Source organism: Gymnogyps californianus, chromosome 1, assembly GCF_018139145.2.
Source record: "Gymnogyps californianus isolate 813 chromosome 1, ASM1813914v2, whole genome shotgun sequence".
Lineage (NCBI taxonomy): Eukaryota > Metazoa > Chordata > Aves > Accipitriformes > Cathartidae > Gymnogyps > Gymnogyps californianus.
In genome coordinates, this window is record NC_059471.1 from 94,657,123 (window position 1) to 94,679,543 (window position 22,421).

Here is a 22,421-nt window from a genome sequence, read left to right on the forward strand (position 1 = left end):
AGGACAGCTCTGACAAAGAGCTTGGTCCCTGTTAGTCTTTGCTCCTGAGATAATGGGATTTTCAAGATACGGGGAGTGGGGAGAGAGTTTACTTGTTTTTTGAATATAATGGCTGGACTTGGTTTTGGTATTGTTTCCAGTGAAACACACTTTAAAGCAGAACTTTGTTTTTTTCTTGACAAACTTGTTTGTTTGCAAATACGGAGTGTCTATCAGCAGGCCAGGTCTTCTGCAAATATGTGTCTTAGTGTGGTTAAAGGTCATCCGTACATAAAAGTTACCATCTGGTTTGTAAACCACAGCCCCGAGGATCCGAGGGGGACTTCCCTTGCAGCTTTTGTCAGAGCTCCAAGACACGTTCCTCTGGACTGGGTCACAGCTCTGAGCTGTAGTAACGTCATCACGCATCTTTGTGCGTTTCAGTAAAAACAAGCAGAAGTTCACATCTTGGTCAAGAAAAGAAAGCAGCCATTACAGTAAATCAACATGAGCAGATTGCTTCTGTTGCATTGAGAATGGTGTGGCCAGTGTCACTGTTATGTACATGAATGAAATGTTATGCGCATGAAAGGACATTCAACCACAGGCAGGAAAAATAAAAGTTCAAAAGAAAATGCAAGACGTAGGCAGAGCAGGGTCCACAGAAGCAGACGATCAGAGATGGACAGCAGGTGAGGAGCAGGGATGAATCCATGGGAAGTCCAGGAGCGTGCCGGGTTTAGTCCCTTTCATTGTAATTGTAATTTCCTTGTGTGACAGATCCCCTGGAGAAGGAGGGGAAGTGACAAGGCGAATGGCTACATTCATTTTCATAGGTTTGGGCACTGAAGGGCGGAATCCAAATTTTGCAGAGTAGTTGCTGTCTTGTGGTATTTCACAGGGTAGGGGCGCCAGTAGGAATTTTTACTTCTTACCATCTCCAACATGGGGTGGACTCACCAGGAAATACTTACCAGAGTGTGACTAATATTAGAGGTGGACAAAGTGGTTACATTTTAGAAAACATGTCTTCTTTGTGTTGCCATGTACCTTGTCTGTAATCGATCTGAGAGTTTGAGAGGGAGAGATGTACACAAATGCCCTTGACTGGCGGGTTGGTTCTGGACATACACTTCTGGCCGTGCTTGTGACACAGGCCCACCACTCTACCTGCAAGCAAGCGCTGCGTGCATCCTTGCCTGGTCAGTCTCACACCGGGCAACTGAACACTGACAGGTGAATTTTGGTCATCGGACAGGGCAAGATCCTAAACCACTGGGCTATCTTCAACACCTCCTTTAGCAAGACCTACATTTCAGGCAGCGAGAGAAGCAATATGTTTTTACACAGAGTGCACGTACAGAGTTCAGCTTTGCTTGTCGGCCGATTGTGGCTATCTTAAACAATGCAATCACAGTCCCACTAGCAGCATTAATGGGAAAACCGTTCTTGCAATCAGCTTTCTGAAGGTTACACTGGTAATCTTCCGTCTTCTACCCAGCCATAGGTAAGCTGTTGGAGGGTGGGGGTCTATGTGTGCTATGTGTATCTGCACATGGGGACAGGGCTTTCCTTTAGCTTTTCTTCCTCAAGTACCCCCTTTTGAACATGAAGAACATAATCGGAAGCTTTTCCAGAGAAAAATTTTATTTATTTCTGGCGTCATAATGAAGTCATGAGGGAAAATGTCTTCACCCCCACGTGCCAGTGCAGACAGCACTCACAGATTGCTAGAAATAGCAATCCCTTCAATAAGCCCTGGTGTTAAAATGTTACATAAAGCGCAATGATTGGCAGGATCCTCTCTTTGTGTTCCCCTTCTGCCTTTTCTTCCTGGTCTTCAGTTTCAGCTCTATCTCTGCAGTGCTGCTCCAGCCCTTTCTGATTTTATTTTATCCTCTTTGCACAAAGACTGTTTTCTTTTAGGACTTGTCCCTGTTCTCCAAACTATTTTTACCAGTTCCACCTCAGTCTCTTCCCCCTCTGACTCACTGCTGGGAATCCTCTCTTGGATCATTCCTCCTTCCCTCGTCCCCACAGCGTCACTCCTCCTCTGCCAGAGGTCAGAGCACACTTCTCGACTCCTGGCTATAAAAAAAGGGATAACTTGGAAATCCAATGCCTGGGGGCGGATCGGCGGTTGCTCCTTCCAAAAGCAGACCAAACAGGCTTCCCTGGCTTTCACAGGGCTTAGCCAAAGTTCCCATCACTCGTGAGGTTTCTGCACTGAAAGGGGAAGTGTCCATGGCGTTTCTGCTTGGTCCTTCTGCATTGTCCTTCGGATGCTAGGCGTCTGCCAAAAGGGACTGGGCACTGAGTGGGAGCCAGTGTGCTATTGACCCCTCCATGGTCAGAGACTGCTTCTCCCTGGAGCTGACCGCCTTCAAAGGCAAAACTCTGCTTCTTGTCCCTGCCTCCTGACATTGCTCATGCAGAAAGTTGTTCTCCTTGTCCTGTTAATAAATTTTTTAAAGGCAATAAATCTCCACTTCTTTTAATAATTCATTTTCATCTGACCAGATTCCAGGTGGGTGTTTAGGCTCTCAGTTTCTCCTGGGACTTTGTGGATGGCAAGGAGCCTGTAAACCGCACCATTTAAAAATACCCATGCTCACACACCTGCCCTCAGCCTCCCTCGCTGCCCAGGAATTGCTCGTTTGGCTGGCTGGCTCCGGCTGCCTGTCAGCAGAGGCGCTCGGTGAAGCTGTGTCTTTAAGAGCTGCATCCTTTCCCAATGCCATGCCTTTGGGGTTGTGCTCTCCCTCCCCCAGACCTTAGATTCCCTCTCTGCAGGATGTCAGCTGTCCTCCTTGTCTCCTCCCTTCAGTGGGATGGCTTTCTCTGCTCTTACTGTGATAAGAGTTTGTTTTCTTCTCCAACATACCCTGGGCTACTGCCGCTCTCTGCATTTTTCTGCTTTGATACCTGCATTTATGTTCTGATTTCTCTCTCTCTCCTGGGGCCATACTGCTTTTCTTTTCTCACCCAAAGCAGCTCTGCCATAAAGACAGGTATAACTAATAGCACTGGGCTTCGTCAATGAAGCAGAGTTCAATTTACCCTTTGCAGAGATCATACAGAATCGGGCACAGGCAAGAAATGTCGGGCTAAGATTTATGTGGGACTGTTTGTCTAAATGGGTTCCCTACTTCCTTATTTCCATGGAGCAAGGAAGCTGCCGACATCTGCTCTGCGCCTGATACTGCCTCCGATTCCACCAGTAGAAACTTTTCCCAAGAGACAGGAGCAGGTAATTTCCCAGGCTGGCGGCGTTTTTTGTATCAAGGGCTCCGTTTCCACCAGGGAGAGAGAGATAGGCGCAGGGTGTGGGTTTGCTTTGCAGCTCCTGGCCACGCGCAGCCTTCGTGAGCAGTGGAAATCCTTTGCTCCAGGCAGCTGGTACACCACTTGCTCTCCAAAGGAAAGGGGAGACACGCAGCTTGAGGTCAGCCCTCTCAGAGGCTGCCCGTGGTGGGCATGAGGGCAGAGGAGCTCTTGCTTTGCTCAGGCACCATGCATTTCAGCATGCCCCCGTTCTCTCCAGAGAGAAACCCCACTGTTGTTTCCATTGCTACCGTTGTGCAGGTCTGATGTGAGATCTGATGCTTCTCTTGCCCAGGCTGCGGCAGCCCTGTCTCCTGCGGGATGGCATGCAGCTACTGGAGAACAAGCAGTAGGTCCAGGGCAGGCTGCCCCGCTGCTGGGCACTCCCTGGGTTTGGGACTGAAGGAAGACTCTGGCGAGCCGCAGACCCACAGAGACCCTTCTACACCCAGGCTTCAACGAGAGAGAAATTTGGTTTTATGCCTAAAAGTTATGTATGTCGTTTATGGCTTTTGAAACGTGTGCTAAAGCTCTTATGTGTCGCATGCAGCCCCCTGCATGGCTGTGCAAGCATCCCGGGATTTTACTGTGCAGATACGCCTGCCTTCAGATGGAAGGGGATGTTGAAACTAATGAAAAATAGGCTGACTTTATACTAGTCCTGTAACAAAATAAATTGAGGGGAATGTGTTAACTTCTGTTTTATTTAAGTTTGCCAACTTTCAAGTCAGCTCTCAAGCACCCAGAAGGTTTTAGAAAATGTTTAATCTAGCTCAGACAATTTCCTGAACTCCCTAACTGGACCACCCCATTTTCTGAAACACTGCCAAAAGGCCTTAGTTACTCGCGGGCTCCGGCGTGCTGCTCTTTCACAACTTCTCGCTGTCCTCTCACCCCCACCCTCAAGCCATTGTGCGCGCCTTAATATAGTCCAGAAAGAGGAACCTCCTAGACCTCGCTGTCAGTGCCTGATGAAGCAAGCCCTGCCTATAGCCACCGACGTGCCTGGCAAACGACTGCCCCAGCGCGCTTCGAGGCTGTGCACGGCGTGAGCATGAGCACGCAGCCTGCCTGCGCTAGCCTGCCTGCTCCAGGTGTGCCTTGCCCACACTCCCAGCTCCCCCTGCCCGTGGCCTGAGCCTCTGAGCTCGGCGCCTGTCCCTAGAGAGCCCGGGAACACTCCCTGTCATGGGCGTACAGGACGGTGGTGTAGTCTTTCTTCACCCTGGCTCATACGCCAGGTTTGCTGTCCTGATGCCCCTGATGCCCCATCCAGCAGCCGCTGCCTGTGTTTGGCAAAAAGCAGCAGGAGCTGTATCTCAGGGTCACGGGACAGATACGACGGTGAGTGTCACCTCTCTTGTCTCAGCTCCCTCACCACTGCATGCTGTCTATGCAGCTGTCCCAGGGCAGGGAGCAAGGCATGGCACACAACGGTGCTGTGCTGATGCCAGAGCCCTCAAAGATGCAGCTTTCAGACCTTAAAATTTATTTATTTTTCCAGCAGAGCCGGAGCATAGCACAGTTTTAACAGAGCTGCAGCTCACTGGGGTTTTAGTCACTCTCCCACCGAGCGATGCTTGCTGTTTGGGGGCTTATCACCATGTGATAAAAATTTCCTCCTGAAACTTAGTTTCCTGCTCTTCTCCTGTGCTTCCCTCTGTTGTCCACCCACTCCACTGGCTCCAAATAAGGGCAGCGATCTCCCTAGAGGTGTCCACCACCTACTCATCACCCTGCTGTCCTTCCTCCCCTGCCTGCTTGCCCTGTTCCCTCTTGGTCACAGAGGAGGCAGGAGAACAGGAAAAACTGGCTGGGCTTTTCCAGGGATTTCTGGAGGGATTTGCTGTCTTTCTCTCCCTGGGCCTTGACCTGGCTGGCCCATCTTTAGGATTTTTACTGGAAGAGATGTCATTCAGCCACAAATCCAAATGAAATAAGAAGTTGGGGGGAAAGAGGATAAAGACAGCGGTAAGAAAAGTGATTAATTAAACTGCTAGGGTCACACATCTGTCTGCAGCGTCTTGCTGGCTAAAACTGGCAGAGCTCATCAGAAGCCATCCGAAGCCCGTGGGGTCAGAGCTAGCCCTGCAGCACAGCCCTGCCGTGGGATGCTCAGTCCCAGCATGTGCAGGAAGGGGGGTGGCGTTCCTGGCTCCCCAGGCAAGGCTGGGGGGAGCGATGAAACCTCCAGGCTGCAGGGCTTTCCTCCCTTCTCCCCCCGGGAAGCAGCTTTGCTGCAGGGGAGACACTACCGGGAGGGAACAGCAGTTTTCTCAAGGCAAACTTTTACCAGGGGCAAGGGCTTCCGTGGGGGCAGAGCCATCCAGGACTGGCAGGGCTGGGTTTCATGTACTCAAGATGGCTGGCTGGCTTTCCTTGGATCTTGTAGATGTTGTGCAGCTCTCAGGAGGTCAAACCTCCTGCTTCCACTTGCTGGAAGTCTCTGCTCTGAGCATGATGGCGCACAGGGTCTTCCACAGCTTCAGAGTCAAGGAGTTATTGCTCAGATATAATTTCCCTATCCTTCACCGAATTATTGCAGGAGGGAGAGGATTAGCAGGTATGCAAATCACAGTGGGTGGGGGAGGGAGGTAGAGCTATGCTAAAAAATTAATAAATGCCACGGTGGTATTGCTGTTCAAGCTCTCCGGTGCCCTTTTTAGGAGAACTAATGTGTTTGCAGGGTGACTGCAGGCCTGATGGGAAGAGGGAGCCAACCTTCCCCCTCCTGGCTCCTGCTCTGGGTCAGGTAACAGGATCTCCAGCACAGCTGGGGCTAGGAGCAAGCAGCCAGCACCCCCCTGCACACGCACATGCACACGCACGTGCACACACTGTGCAGAACTGCAGCATCTCCCCGCATCAGATGTTCGGGGCTGCTGCATACTGAGGAGGGGAGACGGCAGATGCTGGCAGGAGCACAGCAAAGGCTCCCTGTTAGGCCAGCGTCCGAGTGAGCGAGGGAAGGGACTCCACAGCGTGTCCATCGCTGCTGGGACTGACTGTGGTCCCTGACACGCTGGGCTGCGTTGAGACGTCATGTCATGCTGCAGCCACACTGCACGCCAGCTCCTGCCGTCTGGCTGTCATCTGTCAGTGGCCAGCGCCAGGCAGCAACCCCGGGTGAGCGGGCAGCTGAGTCCCTCCTTCACCCTGGGTACCTCCCTAGTCACCCTGTCCCAGCTCCCAGCCCCCTGCCCAGGTCTGATTTAAAGGGGAGGCAGCACATCTGCACCCCCACCTCACCTAACCCAAGAGAGTATGCACTGTTGGGGGGCTAATGGCAAGCTAGAGTGATTTGAATAAGTCCCTTAGTGCCCGATCTCAATTTCTAAATAAATCTGCTTTAAATTACACCGATTTATGATTCACGTATTTTTATTTGATCAGTCAGTGGTGCTGCAAAACCTTCAGGCGCTTAAGGTGTTTCTAATCTCCCCATCCTGTCGGATGGAGGCACCACTTGCAAAATGCTTGGTTTTAACCCGTGAATCCACCAGCCACTCAGCCAGGACCGGCCGGAAGCCTGTCTCCTGTCCTTTTACTGGGGCCATCTCTTTTCCTGGCTCTTGTACATCATGGTGGCCTGGTGTGATCACTGTGTAGGTTATCCAGCATCTCCGGGGTCCCCAGCTGTCATGCTGGGACACTTAATGTGAATCTGGGGTGAGGATATTTGGGACACTGGCTGTAACAGTACACATCCCTGGGAGTTTACATTTTAACATTTGTACCAGGAAATCAGCTCTCGCAGTGTCACGGGGTTAGACAAATACCTGATAAAGAAATAAACCTGTCAAATAAATTTACTTTACAAAAAGACCCAGCCCTGCAGAAGTCTCCGTTGTGTATTTAAAAAAATGCCTTACGCCTTCACAAACAGACTGCCTGGGATACCGCATTCCTCCACGCTTGGGAGCTGCTGGCAGCAGAAGAGGGGTGCGCGTACAGGAACGTCCTTGGGGCTGTTTTGCTGCGATTCGGCACCAGCTGCGGAGCAGACCCGCTCTCCTCCTCCTCCTCCTCCAGGGCTGGCTGAATTGCTCTGCCTCCAAAGCAATGCCGAAGGCCCCACCGAGCACCGAGCTCGCTTGAGAGTTACCACACGTGAAGTTAAGTCAAACACTGAGCAGGAAAGACTGTAACGTTAGAAACTTAGCCGGATATTTGAAGCCCTGGCAAGTCAAACATGGGCTGAGTACAAGGCTGCGTTTTCGAGATGATCTGTAGCTGTAGAAATAAGCCTGGGAAGGGGCTTTCTGGATTTCTCCAGCCTGCGATGCCCCTGCCACAGCTCCTGCTGTGCTCACAAAATAGCCCAAGCCCGAGCGCTTAGGCAGCAGTGGGTTGCTCTCCTCCTGACGGCACTTGTTTACTATTAAATAACCTTGAAGATAGAGACGCTGCTTTGTGTCCACAGAGCCATGAGCTGATCTGAGCCACTGGTTTCTCCAGAATAACACACTCTCCCTTCTCTAATGTTTCCCAACAGCGAGAGCTGTTGCTTGCTGCTACCCAGGGCATTGACTCCCAGACTAACAAGGCACCTTTTTGCTGCAGCGTATGTGCATCCCTTTGTTGACTTTGCTAATTGAGCTCACTCCTGAGCCTTTGAAAACAGTAGTAGTCAAAGGCACACTGGCTCTTAGGGCATGGCAGCCATTTCAGGAGAGGTAACCCCTTGGGGACCAGGCACTTTCGGTCACTAGACTGTTAACGGCTGCGTGGGGAGCTGGTGGATAGGCTGTGCATCCAGGCTCCGGAGGCACACGCTCACCCATCTTTCTGAGCCAAGGTAATGCCACACTGCCACCAAAAGGGCAACGCTTCGTTGCCCGTCCCTGACCCCTTGCCTGGCTCCCACGGCCAGGCACCACTGCCTCCTCCCATTGCAGGGGGCTGGGGTGCTCTCCCACCCTGTTACCCCCCCACACCCCGACGGTCTTCTGGGTCTGGCTTCTGCTGGTTTAGTGAGTGCAACCAGCCCACGGGGGGAGCAGTGGACGTTCCCAGAGGGGACCACCCCATCCAGCAGCAGCCATCCCTGCGACGGGCCCCGCTCTATCACGTAGCTGTCGCAATCACTGCCCTGCTGAGCTGGCCCTGCAGAGAGGCTCCCCAAATTCCCAGGTGCTCACAGCAGCCAGCGGGTAGCACAGGTAGGGTTCCTGGGCTGGGGAAGTCGAGTCAGCCAGGGCAGCCGGGCAGCTACAAAGCCACCCTCGTGACACGGAGCTAGAGGGCAGAAGGATGAACTCCACTCTGCACCCAGCTCCCATCCCATGCTTACCTCTGCCCATGGGTTGGCCCAATTCAGAAAGGAGATTTTTTTTGTGTAGACTGGCGTATCACAAAGATACTTAAAACTGATGTTTCCCCTAAGATGTCACGGAGGGGGGAGGTAAGATATCCAGCTTCAAACTATTTGTTTCAGTTCCCTCAGTGTTTCATGCCACCAGTTTCAGCATCTCAGCAAGGAAGCCCGAGCCTGGCCCCACCGAGCGGTCAGACACCAAACGCCCATTAGATTCCTGTGGTGGTGGAGGAACTTCTCCTAAACAAGCACCCACAGACCACTGACCTAACACGTGGCAGTCGCAGCCCAGGTCTCCCCGCTCCCAGCACTGGGCTCTGTGATTAACGGCGGTGGTTTGAGAGCAGCCAGGCCAGGCTGTTAGAGAAGAGTCCCTTCGGCGCATGTTGGCTCCAGCGCTAAATTTGCATACTGTATTTGCCAAGGGTTATTAGTGTTGATCAGCTGTTAAATAATCTGCCCTTTTCATTTCAGGAGGCCTGTCAGGACTTGCCTTCGTGGAGGCTTTACTTAAACAGGAGTTTTATGGCATATCAGAAAAGGGTTTTCATTAGGGAGCCTTTTCCTTGAAATTTCAACAGCTACAAATACTAAACACTGTCTCTGACATCATGAGCGTCTGCCACATGTGTTGCCTAACCATCTACCTCCTCAGCGCATGAAAATGGCTGCAGCCACGGAGCAGTGGAAATCAGGACACAGCCCTGCTGGCACTCCTCATTGTGCCAGGGAAGGACCTGAGAGAAGAGATGAAGATAAGGACAGATCCCACATCAGAAAATGAAATTATCCCCTGTTGGAGAAGGGCACTGGGAGGTTGATGTATACCGGTTTTAAAAACAGCCTCACCCTGCTCTGCACCTGCAGGGATATAGTCTTTGGGGTGACTTATGGCTGCGTTTCACCATCCTCAGTTTTAGCTGTGTCTCTTCAGGGCCATACACCCTTTGCAATTAGCCAGCAACAGGAGCTCCTGAGCCTGCGGAGGCTGGGAGCACGGGCCAGCGGTTCAAAGGGGGTGGCTTCTGACTCATGAGGAAACAGCAGGATGGGGTAAGAACCGCATTTGGCCTCATGGTTAGGCAACACCGTGAAAGGCCTCTGGAAAGTCAAGCCAGAAAAAAAAATAACTTGAGGACTGAGGGGAACTTTGCAATAACCAGCTGGTTCCCACACGTGTAATTATGCCCAGTATGCTACAAATTGTTAAAAGAGCCAGAAAGGAATGAAAAATATGGATGCAGCAGGGAGCTGAAGAGGGTTTTGATATGCGTACCAGCTAGTCTTGAATAGCCTAATAGAAAAAAGTTGTGCTACTTTGTGGGCAAAGGACCTCCACCGTTACCAGCAAGTGAACTAAAATACATGCCTGCAGGACAGCCCCACGCTCCACATCTCCTATTCCTCCTGCCTGCAGATTTTGAGCAGCTGTTGAACTCCCAGGGCTTTTCACCCTGGTTTCTTCAGCACGGGGACGCACCTTCCCCACCGTGCCGGGGGGAGTGTGCTGCCCACCGCCCGCCTGCCATGCTGGGGGCCAGAGCGCTGCCCTCCTCCTCCCCGGGGCTGAGCCGTAGCTGGTGTCAAGGCGGTACCCGCGGGGAGCGCCTGCCGGCGGAGATAAGGGGGAGCAGGGGGGGCCCTGCGGAGCCGCGACGGCCACATTTCCCTCAGCCATGCCGGAGAGGTGCGAGTAAGACGAGGGTGGCAGCGGGTACCGCACCAGGCACGGTCTTCACTTTCTCTCCCACCACTCCTCTGGGGGGAAGAAACAAAAGCAACTATGAAAACCAAACAATTTGACTGTAACGAACCATAAAACATGGGATCAGCTGTCTGCCCCTCGCTCACCTCGCCGGTACAGTGACTTGGTTGTGCCTTGCTGGTACTGTCTGCGTTACGGTCATCAGGCGACAAAGCCAGCAGTTAGAATTGATTAATTGATTTGTACATTAAATAGGTATTCCTGCTCAATTATTGGCAGGTTTGTTAATGGATTACTATTTAAACGATTCTGATATTTTAAATTACATGTTATTTTATAGATGCACATTTACTTAAAAAAAGAGCACCCCTTGCATCTATTAACATATTAAAGAGAAAATAAAACATCCAGGCTGATATAATGCACAATGTAGCATTACTCTGGGTGCTTCCTAAGCTAGGGAAATCTTATTTGTTTAATAATAAGTTGGTCATGAATATGCAAATCTGCATCAGTGCAGTACCTCACTGCTGTCACTATTAATGAGTTGCAAATTAATGTGACAACAAAAGGAAAATCTATTTAGTGGCAGATTTGTGGTTTATACCTGGCTCAAGAGAGCAACCATCTACAGTCACGTCGGTCTGCTGGAGCAAAATGTGTACATGGTGTGGACAAGGTTTGCTTCGGGGCTGGCAAAGCAGAAACAAGCACCGCGCTGCCTTCACTCCCAAGGGTAGAAGGCAGTGTTGCTCCTAATGATCCATCACACTTAGCTTGCAGGAAAATACAATCTCTTCACTCTGCAATCACGGTGAACCCATGCAAAGCACACTAACGGGTGAAATGCAGAACTAGCAAGACTGACATAGGTGCGAAGATGGTGTGGACATCTAGACGCGGTACTTAAAAGAGAACTTCTTCTTCAGATCTGTTTGGGGATTTTTTTCCCCTGAGAATGCTACAAGCTCACGAAGTGAAACTTGTTGGATTCCAGTCACTTTCTTCTCCTGCCCCTCCTTCTAGCAGAAATGCAATGGTGAATAAGCACATTGACAAAAGACCTAATATATGTCTTCACAACTGTGGCATTCAACTCTTCTGTCTTGTGTAGTGGTGCCAAGCCCTATTCTACCAACACTGGACCATACTGAAATGAACATATGATGTTCTGCAAACAATTTTAAACAGATATGATACTATTTCTTCAGTTAGCTTGCAGCTGTACAAGTTTAAAGGAGCAATGTGTGCCTTTTTCCTGTACGAACTGAAGAAATGATGCTGAATGTTTACCAGCAGCCCCGCAGAGCCTGGGAATGGCAGCTGCCTGCATTTACCACTCCCTGACACCTTGTTCATATTAATGCACAAACGATGGGTCTCATCTATAGTTTCGTTATTTAGCACAGAAATGAAGGGAGGAGTCAGCTTCAAACTCTTTGATTCACGGAGTGAGCTTGGCCCCTGGGAGCAGTTTTTAAGACAATTTCCTTTCTGCTTCTGTGATCCTGCAAACTAGAAGCTGGGTCGGGCTTCCAGTGGGCATCTGTGCTCTCCTTTTAGCAGATTGCTCCCCAAAGAGCACAAACAAGGACCAAATGCCTCTGGCCGTTGCTTGCCACTCACTGTATCAGTGTCTTTGGCACAAGTCTCCAGCTAGGCCACCAGAGCAAAAGGGGGAGACAACAGCAAAGCAGAAGAAACCAGAAGAGTGTCCAGAGGGAGAAATAACCCAAATGGGAAACTCCCAGGGCTGACCCCACTATGCAGAACCCAGTCCTCTTGGGTAAGGCAAGAAGGCGAAGGAGGAGTTCAATATTTTGCAGTCCTCAGCAGCATTGCTTATCTCGGGGGAAACCTCCCAGCACTGCCCGTGCTGTGGCTTCCCCACCCCCGCCAGGCAGCCAGCCTGGAGCCGGGTATTTCCTGGGATTTCCCAGCCAGCACCAAGTAAAAGTCTGACCAAGGAAACTCCCTTCAGTGAGGCTCACCTGCCTGCTCTAGCTGGAGATGGGGTTTTCGCTATTGCACCAGTGGTTCTTCAACACCTCCACAGGGCAGCAAAACCTCCCAGCCAGGCAAATCCAAGTGATAAGCAGGGGAAATTCAAGGAAACACCTTGGCTTGGGCCCCAACAGCATCAACGCTGCACTTTCACCTTGCAGAAGGCAGGACACGGGATCAGCAGGGTTTTACCATCCCCAAAGGCGGCGTTTCTGTTTCCTTGTTTTTTATTAACCTGGAGCAATGCCAGCGGTGTGAAGCAAGTCTCTTTGGCCCACGAAGGATGCACAGGAAAGTGCTTTAAAGGAGAGCAGCACGAGTCCAGAAGCTGAAAGGCTGAACATCAGCCCCCTCCCAGCCCTGCCCTGCCATGCTGGTTGGAGCTAGCTCAGTCCCTGGCTCTGCACCGTGCAGGATCCAGCCAGTCCTGATGCTGGCAAGGCAGCCAGCATTTCGACTCCCCTGCCTACACTTGCTGTCACTGAGTTCACTCCCTGCCGGCATGCTGCCATCTCTCCTCTCCCCAAGGTAACTATCCCCTGGGCTTGCCTACTGCAAAACTACACGTGCAGCCAGCCTCCCCTGTGACAGTCTCTCCCAAACCGCCCAGAATAGGGTCAGTCAAGACAGCCTCGTTCGCCCAGCAGCACGGGATGCTGCCCTCCTCCTTTGCTGAACCCTCCGTGCTCTCTCAAGCACCCTCACGCAGCAAAGTCTCTTTAAAAGAGTACATCCTAGAAGGTAAAATGGTTGCATTATGTCAAGGGAGAGCACTGCGACCAGGTGTTCCCCGCCACAGCCCTATTTTTAGAGTGCAGACGAGCCCCAGGATGGGCACACGCTTGCATTACAACAGCATGAGGCTGTTACTGTATTTGAGCACGGATGCAAGCGCCAGCATGGAGAAGGCCCAACTGTACTCGGTGGAGATAGTGGAAAGCTGACTAAGCGGAGATGTTCGGGGAGCACGTGCTCAAGATCATTTGAGGAGGAGCTGGCCAAAAGAGGAAGCTGCGTCAATCTTCCGTTTGCCTGCGGGGCATGGCGAGAAGTGAGGTGTCTGCCACACACCCCTGGAAGTGACACGAAGCTGATTTATGCTCAGCTCGAACCATCCAAGCATTACGCAGCTGATCAGATAAAGGTGTCTGTAACAATTGCTTTTAATGTTCTCCCTTGCCTTAGTTTTTCTGGCCTACCTCTGCTTTCCGGGAAAATCAGGGGATAAAAGCAGCCGGCGCTGGAGAGCAGGGATGTCTGTATTTCAGTTCCTTGCAAAGCTGGAGGCTGGCTTAAAAGGAAACCCAGGGTGTGCATGTAAGTCGTACAGGAGATAACCATCATCATCCTTATCCGAAGTCTGGAGAAAGATGTTGGCGGTTGTATTAGGACTAAAAATTCCCTGTCCTGTGCAGAAATGGGACTTCTAGACCCCTGTCCGACCCTTCTCTTGCCTCTTGGCTCAGCTACAAAACCACCTTACCCCCAGAAGCAGTCCCACTGTAAGCCACACAGTACAAACGCTTGGCGAAAGACTCGATGGCAACACACCACGAGAAGCATCAGCCCTGCGTCTTTCCCTCTGGGGTACCTTCAGGAATGAGGTGTCATTCTCCCTTACCTTCAGGACGACGGTAATTCACACCCTTTCTTAAGCTCCGCCAAGAGCAAAGATCTAACCTGCAGTACACTGTCTATTAATCAAAACCTCTGAGCCTCACTGCTCCAGATGGAGATACTTTTTCCCAGATGCTTTTCTCAGATGCACCAGGTGCTCTGCTTGAGACCCTTTTGGTGGGTGTCCTGGCCCTCATCAGAAGAGCAGCGCGATTTAAACATCTCAGCTGAAGCGTTTGGCTATCGCAGGACATACTACTGTTACAAACAGCCCCAAAGCAAAACTCCAGAGTTTGGGTTGACAGCAAGAACTTCTTTCCACAAGGGGAAGGGCAGACCCAGACCCTTAAGAGAGGGCCTGCCCAAGCCCAGGGAGCCCAGCCTCTTAGATGCAAGTTCCTGAGCTGTGTAAAAGTGACATTCTGGTCACTGTCCCTTTAGATCCCCCCAAAGTGTGCTCATAGCTTTCATGTTCCACATTAAAACTAAAGCATTTACCCTGGTACTATTTTCCTCCCCTCTGCAGACACCACTGAAAAGAGAATTCAGTCAATTCAACTTAAAATGATTACAAAGGAGGGAAAAGAATTGAAGCTATTCACAATTCTTTAACTAAAAGGCGATGCAGAAAGTATTGTGAATACTGCTTTTAAACCTCTGTCCTACAAAAGGCGCCCGTCCGATGTTTTCTTGCAACCTTGAATTTAGAAAGCCGATGCAGATTCTACCTCAGATTTCATCAGCTGCTCGCTGCTCGCCGGCACCTGTGCCAGCTCTGCTCCGCTTTGGGAGCCACACGCGGAGCCTCCTTTCATAAACATTAATGAGTCAGAGCTCATTTCGCAACCAGGCACGGAATTAATGGGAGTCACTTTAGCCTCTTCATTTCTCAACAGTTTTATTGCCTTTAAGAAAATTTTTGTAAAATATAAATACAAAGGCAGGAGATTTACTTACAAAGTTAAAACACAGATCTCAAACATAAACACACAATTCAGAAAATTTAGTTTATGTACAGTTTCAAGCAACTTCAACATATGTTAGTTTTTCAATATTTTACAAGGTACAGAAAAAATAGTTCAAAGTCTTCTTTAAATAAAGAGCATAAAATGTTTAAACATATATAAACAATCCGGTTTGATGTGTGAAAACTAAATTTCACAGCTTTTAAATTAGGATATAAAAGTTCTTACAATTAGTTGATGCGTATGGATATGGTTTAATTTATATTACAAACTATTGAATTATATTCAATAGTGCTTACCTGGCCAAAGCAGGTAATTCTGTAAACAAAAAAACAAAAATAATATCACCAAGTGCCTTACCGAATTCTATCTCCCAAACAAGCCACACGACTTTGATCACATCACCTAGAAAAAGTATGTTCTGTGTAATCAGTGCTTTGTATGAAACAAAGTCAATGTGTGGGTGTGTTCTTTAAAAAAAAATGTGTTCCGAGTAATAACAAACTTATCCCAAAGCCTGTGTGCATTTAAAGAAACATTATATAACAATTTTGTAAAAACTGATTGAAGTTAAAAAAAAATTCTTCCAAAATCCATCCAACTGGAATTCAGATCTCTTATATAAAGGAAAGATATTTTCATATTTAATAGTGTCCTTTCTTTACAGAAACAATTGCATTTGAACACATATACATAAAGAAGTAACTGTATAGAGCACTGTACATTAAACGGCCTGATGGTTCACCAGAGAATGTCGAAGGGAGGGTCCTCGTGTGGATGCAACCAGTGAAGCGAGGAGCCGAGCAAAGTCTTGAGTTCGCTTGTAAACTCTACCAAGTCCAACAGCTCTTTGCTCTCCGGGTTAAAAGCTTCAAGGTCCGTAGCGCAAGAGAACAACTGGCTGAGGGAAGTCTGTTTGTAAAACTCTGCCTCCGTGATGGTGACAACTTCCAGACTGGGGAAGTTGCAGCGGAAGATGCGAGATGACATTTTTAGCCTCTTCACCACGTCCGAGAGCAGAAGCCAGTTTCGTGGTCTGTGGAAGCGAAGGAGAAAGAGGCTCCAGTAACCGACATTAGGTCACGGGCTTCTTGACTCTTCACTGTGTCGCTGTGTGACAAACCCTCCCTGACGGTACCCGCACAAACAACCCCCCTGAAATCAAGGCCATTGCCCAGGGGGTCAAATATAACAGATGTGCAGGCGCGTATGTATTTACTCATAATACCGCTGCCCGCAGCTTTGGGGAAGGAGGGGGACCAGGCATGCAGGGGCACTGGAGCCTATAAACCCGGGGCTCGTGAGCGCATGCGTGGGTCAGCAGCCATCCCGAAGGCTGCTCACATGGTTCAAGGTTCGCCTGGCTGAGCCCAACTCCCATTTAAGCGAGTTAGGAAAAGGCCCAGAGCTATAATCAGGAATTTCAGCACCTCTGACTTCCAGAGATGCCAATATTAAATACAAGTCAACCGAGGCGTTTTTCTCAGATTAAGAATACCATTTTTTAATTCAATCTTTGTACTTGTCCACTTCAGAGAACTTAAGTTATATCCATCACTCAATAAAAACATGCTAAAACCCGCACTCCTGCACGATTAAAACTATTTTTCCCACAGCTGTCATCAAAACTGGTGCAAATGACAAATGGTAGCTGTTTATGAAGCTAATTTATATCTTGAATATAACAGATGATAAAATTTTCCAGGTCTTTGTTTATTATTAAGTATCATAGTATCTTCTTCAAGATGTTTATTTGTTTGATACGATTCAGGGCTTTAAACCAGTTTTGCTGCAAAGTCTAGACCAGTTTCGTCATCCACAAAAGCATGTCCACTCAGCAAAACAGAAAAGCCCATTAAATAAAATTAAGAACACCTTACAAACATGATATCCAAATTTAAGTGCTAGAAGCACTCGTATTTTGGGATGTTATACCAAGATGCCTGCCTGGGATGAGGGAAGGAATCTGTGCTCAAACGTCATTTGTTCAGCTCAGGAGTATGGCACTCAAAACACAGCCCTGACAAGTCAGCCTCTCCCCCTCTCACCTCCTATTACCTTATTTCTAAAAACCCTGGCAGTTACGGTATTGCTCTCTCATTTACGTTAGATAAATGCAAACGCATTTCCCCACAGACACAAACTGCTGCCATCCCAAGCAGATCGTCTCAGCTATTTTTACCCCGAACCCTGTATTTGTTCTTACCCCTGAGAGAGACACACTTGAATGTTGTAACACGGCAAGGGAGGCTCATCCGAAAATTCAAATTCAAACACATCGCTAAAGTCATCCTCCTCTTCATCACCTGGGCCAGGAGGATTTGCCAAGATGTCAAATCCAGACTCATCTTTTGGATCTAAATAAAATTGAATAAAGGTGCCAAGTCAGCATTGAAAAGACTGTTGCAGGTCTTGCTTTTGCTTCCAATAGCGTGATCTGTAAATAAAGTCAGTTTGCTTCCTTCCTAGCTTCCTCTACCATAAAAACAAAACAGCCCCCACCCCCACGTGCCGCATGTTTTGAAAGTCTCCGCATACAAAGAAATAAAGGGTAACATTTGCTCACCACACACAGAGCTGCCATAGAAATCCCAGTACAAACCAGGGTCATCAACACTTCGACCTTGCAGGTCAGTTAAATACTCTGGAGAGGAAAAAACAACAACAAAAACACACTGATGAGAACAAAAAGCTGGCAAGTTTAGCAGACCGTGTGTCATACAGTCTCACTATGCATCCTCCATACCTTCCACAAAAAAAACCCCGCACCGTATTCCTGATGCACATGCTACAAACAACAGCATATACACACCCTTCTCGCAAATATTCCTGGAATTCGCTTTTCTCCTGCATCCCTTCTCCCATCACATCAAATAACGACCCACCGCATCAAATAATCACCCAAGGTCTAACAGGGACAGACCCAACCTTAAGCTTCAGAAACTGAGAGCGGCATTTTATTTTTGTGAAGGACAGGGATGTACCACACTTCATAGCCTGCACAGTTATTCTGGACACCAACTTGGTGGTCAAACAGTGGCCCCAAAGAAACTGATGGAAAAGATTTTTCCACACAGATACGTTCAGAAGATGTAATTCTTTTCTACAGACATAATTTGGGAGATTTGCTACCTGAGTTGATGAAAAGACACTCGGATTCAACATGCTAAGAAGTCCAAGATACTGGACTTTACTGGAGTCCTGATACACCTATGTGCTTTCTATGCGCTTTCTACATTGCACCGTTTAAACAGGTAAGTGGATGAGTACTTGAACTCATTGACTGTGAACATTGCAAACATTTTCAGAGTTAAGTTATTAGGGAATGCAAGTGTCTTTATCCAAAACTAACAGGAAAAAAACCCTGAAACCACAGTAGAACATGGACATGTTTAAAGACAAGAGCCTTTAATACAGTTTTACAGCATTTCAGATATAAAATGAGGCAGAACTTGCAAAAAGACAAGTACTAGAAGGATAAAAAGCAAGACTATGGGAAAACATGATTAATTTTAACAAACAGCTATTCGATTTGGCAAGTTTCTTATTTTCATTTCAAGCAGAAACCTGAAGGCACCGAAACAGCCCGCTGACCTCCTACCTACCTATCAAATCTGATAGTGGCATAATCCTTACGACTTATTAAAAGTTTCAATTAGGAGGAGTCCCCATGCATGGCTATGCTTCCCACCTGCAGCCACTGGGTTTTTGCGGGCAGAGAGGGAGCTACTGCAGCCTACCCTAACGCTCCTTGGCATGGAGCCATCCCCGCCAGGCAGCAGAGACTTTAGGGGGCCAGGGAACGTCCCCCGTTTGCCACAACCAGCAAAGCCCCACGCAATGTGGCCACGGACCTGTGAGGAAGGTCTCCATGAGCTCACTGTGGGTCATTTTCACAATGGTCCTCCCAGAGTAGGTCGCAAGCGTTGGATCAGCACCGTAAGACAGTAACAGGCGGACAATTTCCAAGTGATCGTTTTCAACCGCATCGTGGATTGGTCTGGGGAGAAATAAAAAAGATCGCGGCGTTACATTTTGACTCAATCGTATTAAACAAATGCGTTTGAAAAGAAACTTTTGACTTCAGATAAAAGTTATTTCTAGCAAATAACACTATTAATACAGCTGCCAATCATCTCATTGTCAGTTTTAGTTGCACATCATCCCCTCCCCTCTTGTCTTTTCACAGTCAGACTGCTTGGGGCAGATATTTCTGTTATGTCTATTCATTGCCGTACGTATTTCGAGGGCCAGTGAAATAATTACACCACTGTAACAGAAAGCAGAAGTTTGCATGAAGCCTCACAAACATCATTTTGCTGCAAGTCACTCTACCGTTCCAAATCTCTGCCAATTTAACAGCGTGTTGTGGAGTAAGGGCTCATTCAGCCTGCCTCTGGGCAAGCACGGGAATCAGTTACCCAAAGCTCCTAAATTATGTACACAGAAATAAGTTATGAAAATTTGCTGGGAATTAAACTTCTGCGCCATATCCTCTTTAAATAGTACTTGCGAATATATTTGCAGCACAATTCAACCCTTCTACTCGGAGAATAGAAAAACATGTTATTTTAAGTTTAGTCCACCCAGAAGTTAACGCATTTTACGCAGCATGAGCAATCTATACAAGCTCAGACATAGATTTTGTGAGCCTACAGAAGGATTATTCATTAATACGCATGCCTGCAATTCCAGGTTTAGAATTCCTTATCGCTAATTATAAATCGCATTAACTTTTGCCTTTAAAATTGATTATACGTAACGGGGAGTTGTCTGGAAGAAGAATATATTACCCTTCAGACTAATGAAGATGTGTTAAAATCCCATCTTTTCCTTTGACGGCGATGAGCAGGTGAACTGCCACTGATCATGGCAGTTCAATTCAACTCTACACACCTCCTGCTTTAGGCCGTCAACACCGCTGCCCCCCAACAAGGCTTTCAAGCTCTCAAACAGATGTAATAAAAGGCAAGAGAAGTAAGGAAGGACTTTAACTAGGATCATGTACTGCCTTCCTGGAAAGCTTTCAGAATGATGTTACAAGGAGAAGTCGTCTGGAAGCACAGACAAGTAAACCCCTCAACTCCGTCTACCAATCTGCCAAGCAACGCTCGGCTAACAACCATGGCTGAAACTCCCTCTGCAAGGAGGCCACGTCCCACCACTCCTTCTGCCACATGCGGCAATGTCCCCTCTACGCCACCACCACTTTGGTACGGACTGTCATCCACGTGAGCTCAGGGCAGAGGAGAGGCAGATCAAACCAGTCAGAAGGGGAAGGCACACCACCGTTTTCCCATCTATCACACAGCACTGCTGGTAGGAGGGGGACTCTGATCCATCTCAAAAAGAACTATGTTCCAGGTGTACTGTCCAAGTACTTTCCAGTAGGCTGTGACTTAGGGTGATTAACACCTCTCACACACGAAGCACTCTCGCTTGCCCCCATCTTGCTGGAAAGCTGTATGCAGTTTTGGTTTTGGCATATGCACGCTATATTGGCATGAGGAGGTGCACTTGGACAGTTTGCGGCTCGTTCCCTATGGAGAGAGGACTTATCCTGCGCTGCCTGCCTCCTACACACCCCAGGCCACCAACACAGCAAAGAAGCAGGTGATCCTCAAGCTGCTGAGCACAGTCCTTAATCCAGCTCGTGCCACCCCTCAGACCCCCGGCACCAGAGAGCGCAACACGTGCAACACCTTCAAAGCTCGACATGCTGCTCTTTGGAAAGCCACTTTCAAATTTTAAGACCAGAGATGTCCTTGAGGATCACTTGCAAAGGGTCAGGATATCCCTTCTCAATTTCTCAGGGAAGTCTCTAACATAACACTGAAACTATGTGACTCCCTTGAGACAGACAGTGCTGCAGAAGCCAGCATTTCCAGGGTCCCCCACGAGCCTCAGCCCCCCACCTCCACCTACTGACTCAGTTCTTCCGCACAGGGACTGCCACAGCATCGCATGCCTCCGCAGCACCCAGCGCATCCAGGATGTGGCCAGCGCTAAACATCCCAGGCGATATAACACGGAGGCTGAAGAAGTATCGGGTGTTTCTGGCTGTCAGCAAGCATCTGAGGCCTGAGCTGCCGGGTCACGACACTCCAAGCATCTACAGCGGGAAAGGTCAGCCTTGCTGCAAACCCTCCTGTCCCCCACTGGGCATGAAGCAACCCTGGCTGAAAGTCTGGCAACAGGCACCGGGAACAGATGAGAGTTACGGCTGCCGCCAAATGCTGGGGATGCTTTTTCTCCCCCACTCCCTCACTTCACTGGAGTCTTTAATTTTGAACTGTTTTCCATTTTATTTTAGAATTAGGATTTTCTGGTTTTGGGGGGCCATGGAGAGTGTTGTGGGTTTATTGGTTTGTGGGTTTTCTTGTTTGTTTTTTTTTTAAACTGACTTACCTAAGTGGCTTTTGAAGTGGTAATGAATTCAAGATGATCCCTTAACGTATTAAAACCAGCATCTAAATCACCGCCCAGTGTTTCAATCGATTTAACGACACCCGGACAAGTTTATTAAAGGGCGCCTCAGTATTCCCCAGAAAGGAAAAATTGCAGCGCATGGGCTGTAACCCCGGGATGGGACCCCCTCTCCCTTTTTATGCGTCACCCAGCCCGGCGCAGTGGTGCAGACAGGGGCAGAGGCAGCGGGGCAGGCAGCGGGGCAGGCAGCGGGGCAGGCAGACCCACCTTTGTTGCCTGCCGGAGCACAGCGAGGCCGCCCAGGGCACGAGAGGGGAGGCAAGGGGAAGGAAAGGCACAGTAAAGGCGCGCGGAAGGAGGAAGAACAATAAATAGAAGGAAGCAAAGGAAGGAAAGAAAACACTGGCAGGGAGGGGAAAAAAAAAGGAGATTCCCCATAGATAAGGCAGGGGAAAAAAGGCAATAACAGAGCGCTGACAGACTCTTTTTACTGGCGAGCACAGCTTCTCGGCAAGCTCACGAGTGGGACCATGCAAAGGCACAGCTACTCGTTTGCTTCTCCCACCAGGGCCAGCAGAGGAGGGAGTATTTTTCAGTCTTGGCAGAGTTTAACCATCCTCTTTGTAGGATGCAAAAGTGACTACTGGAGTCGGCAACTTTTTGAGATGGGAAAAAAAGATTCCTGGGAGTCCTCTCCTGGGCTGCTTTGCCCATATTATCTTTTCCGCCCCGAGCATCATGGAAATAAACGCTCTCTATCCCTAATGGTACAGTTAACGGTAGTACAGCTTGTTTCTAAAACAAACCCTTCGAAAGGCCCCAGAAGGATCTGGGGACATTCGAGAGCTGCAATATCCTACAGGAGACACACATCTCAACCCTCTCTTGTGTACTGTCGAATTCTTCCTACTATTTTTACTGCTACTAGAGTTAGGAAAACATTTCACTGGGGGTTTATCATTCCACCACCAAAATTATAAACTATTTAGACCAGTCCGGGTTTGCTCTCAGCCTTTCAGGCACCATCAGAATTTTCCTCGCTGCAATAAGAGGTCTCGTAACTCGCCGAGCAATACCATAT

The 22,421-nt window shown here is 48.8% G+C and overlaps 1 protein-coding gene across 5 annotated transcripts in view; it reads right to left on the reverse strand.

Moving 5' to 3' along the window:
• Nucleotides 1-14,840: 14,840 nt before the first annotated feature.
• The window catches only part of BCOR (BCL6 corepressor), a 40,026-nt gene continuing 32,445 nt past the window's right edge, over nt 14,841-22,421 (reverse strand). For all 5 annotated transcript variants that reach the window (XM_050909049.1, XM_050909035.1, XM_050909058.1 and 2 more), the window contains 4 exons: nt 18,766-18,911; nt 17,478-17,555; nt 17,118-17,268; nt 14,841-15,947 (listed from right to left, as the gene is read on the reverse strand). In XM_050909049.1, the coding sequence (XP_050765006.1) occupies nt 15,653-15,947; nt 17,118-17,268; nt 17,478-17,555; nt 18,766-18,911 (670 nt within the window). In that variant the 3' untranslated portion in view covers nt 14,841-15,652. The remainder of the gene's footprint in view (nt 15,948-17,117; nt 17,269-17,477; nt 17,556-18,765; nt 18,912-22,421) is intronic.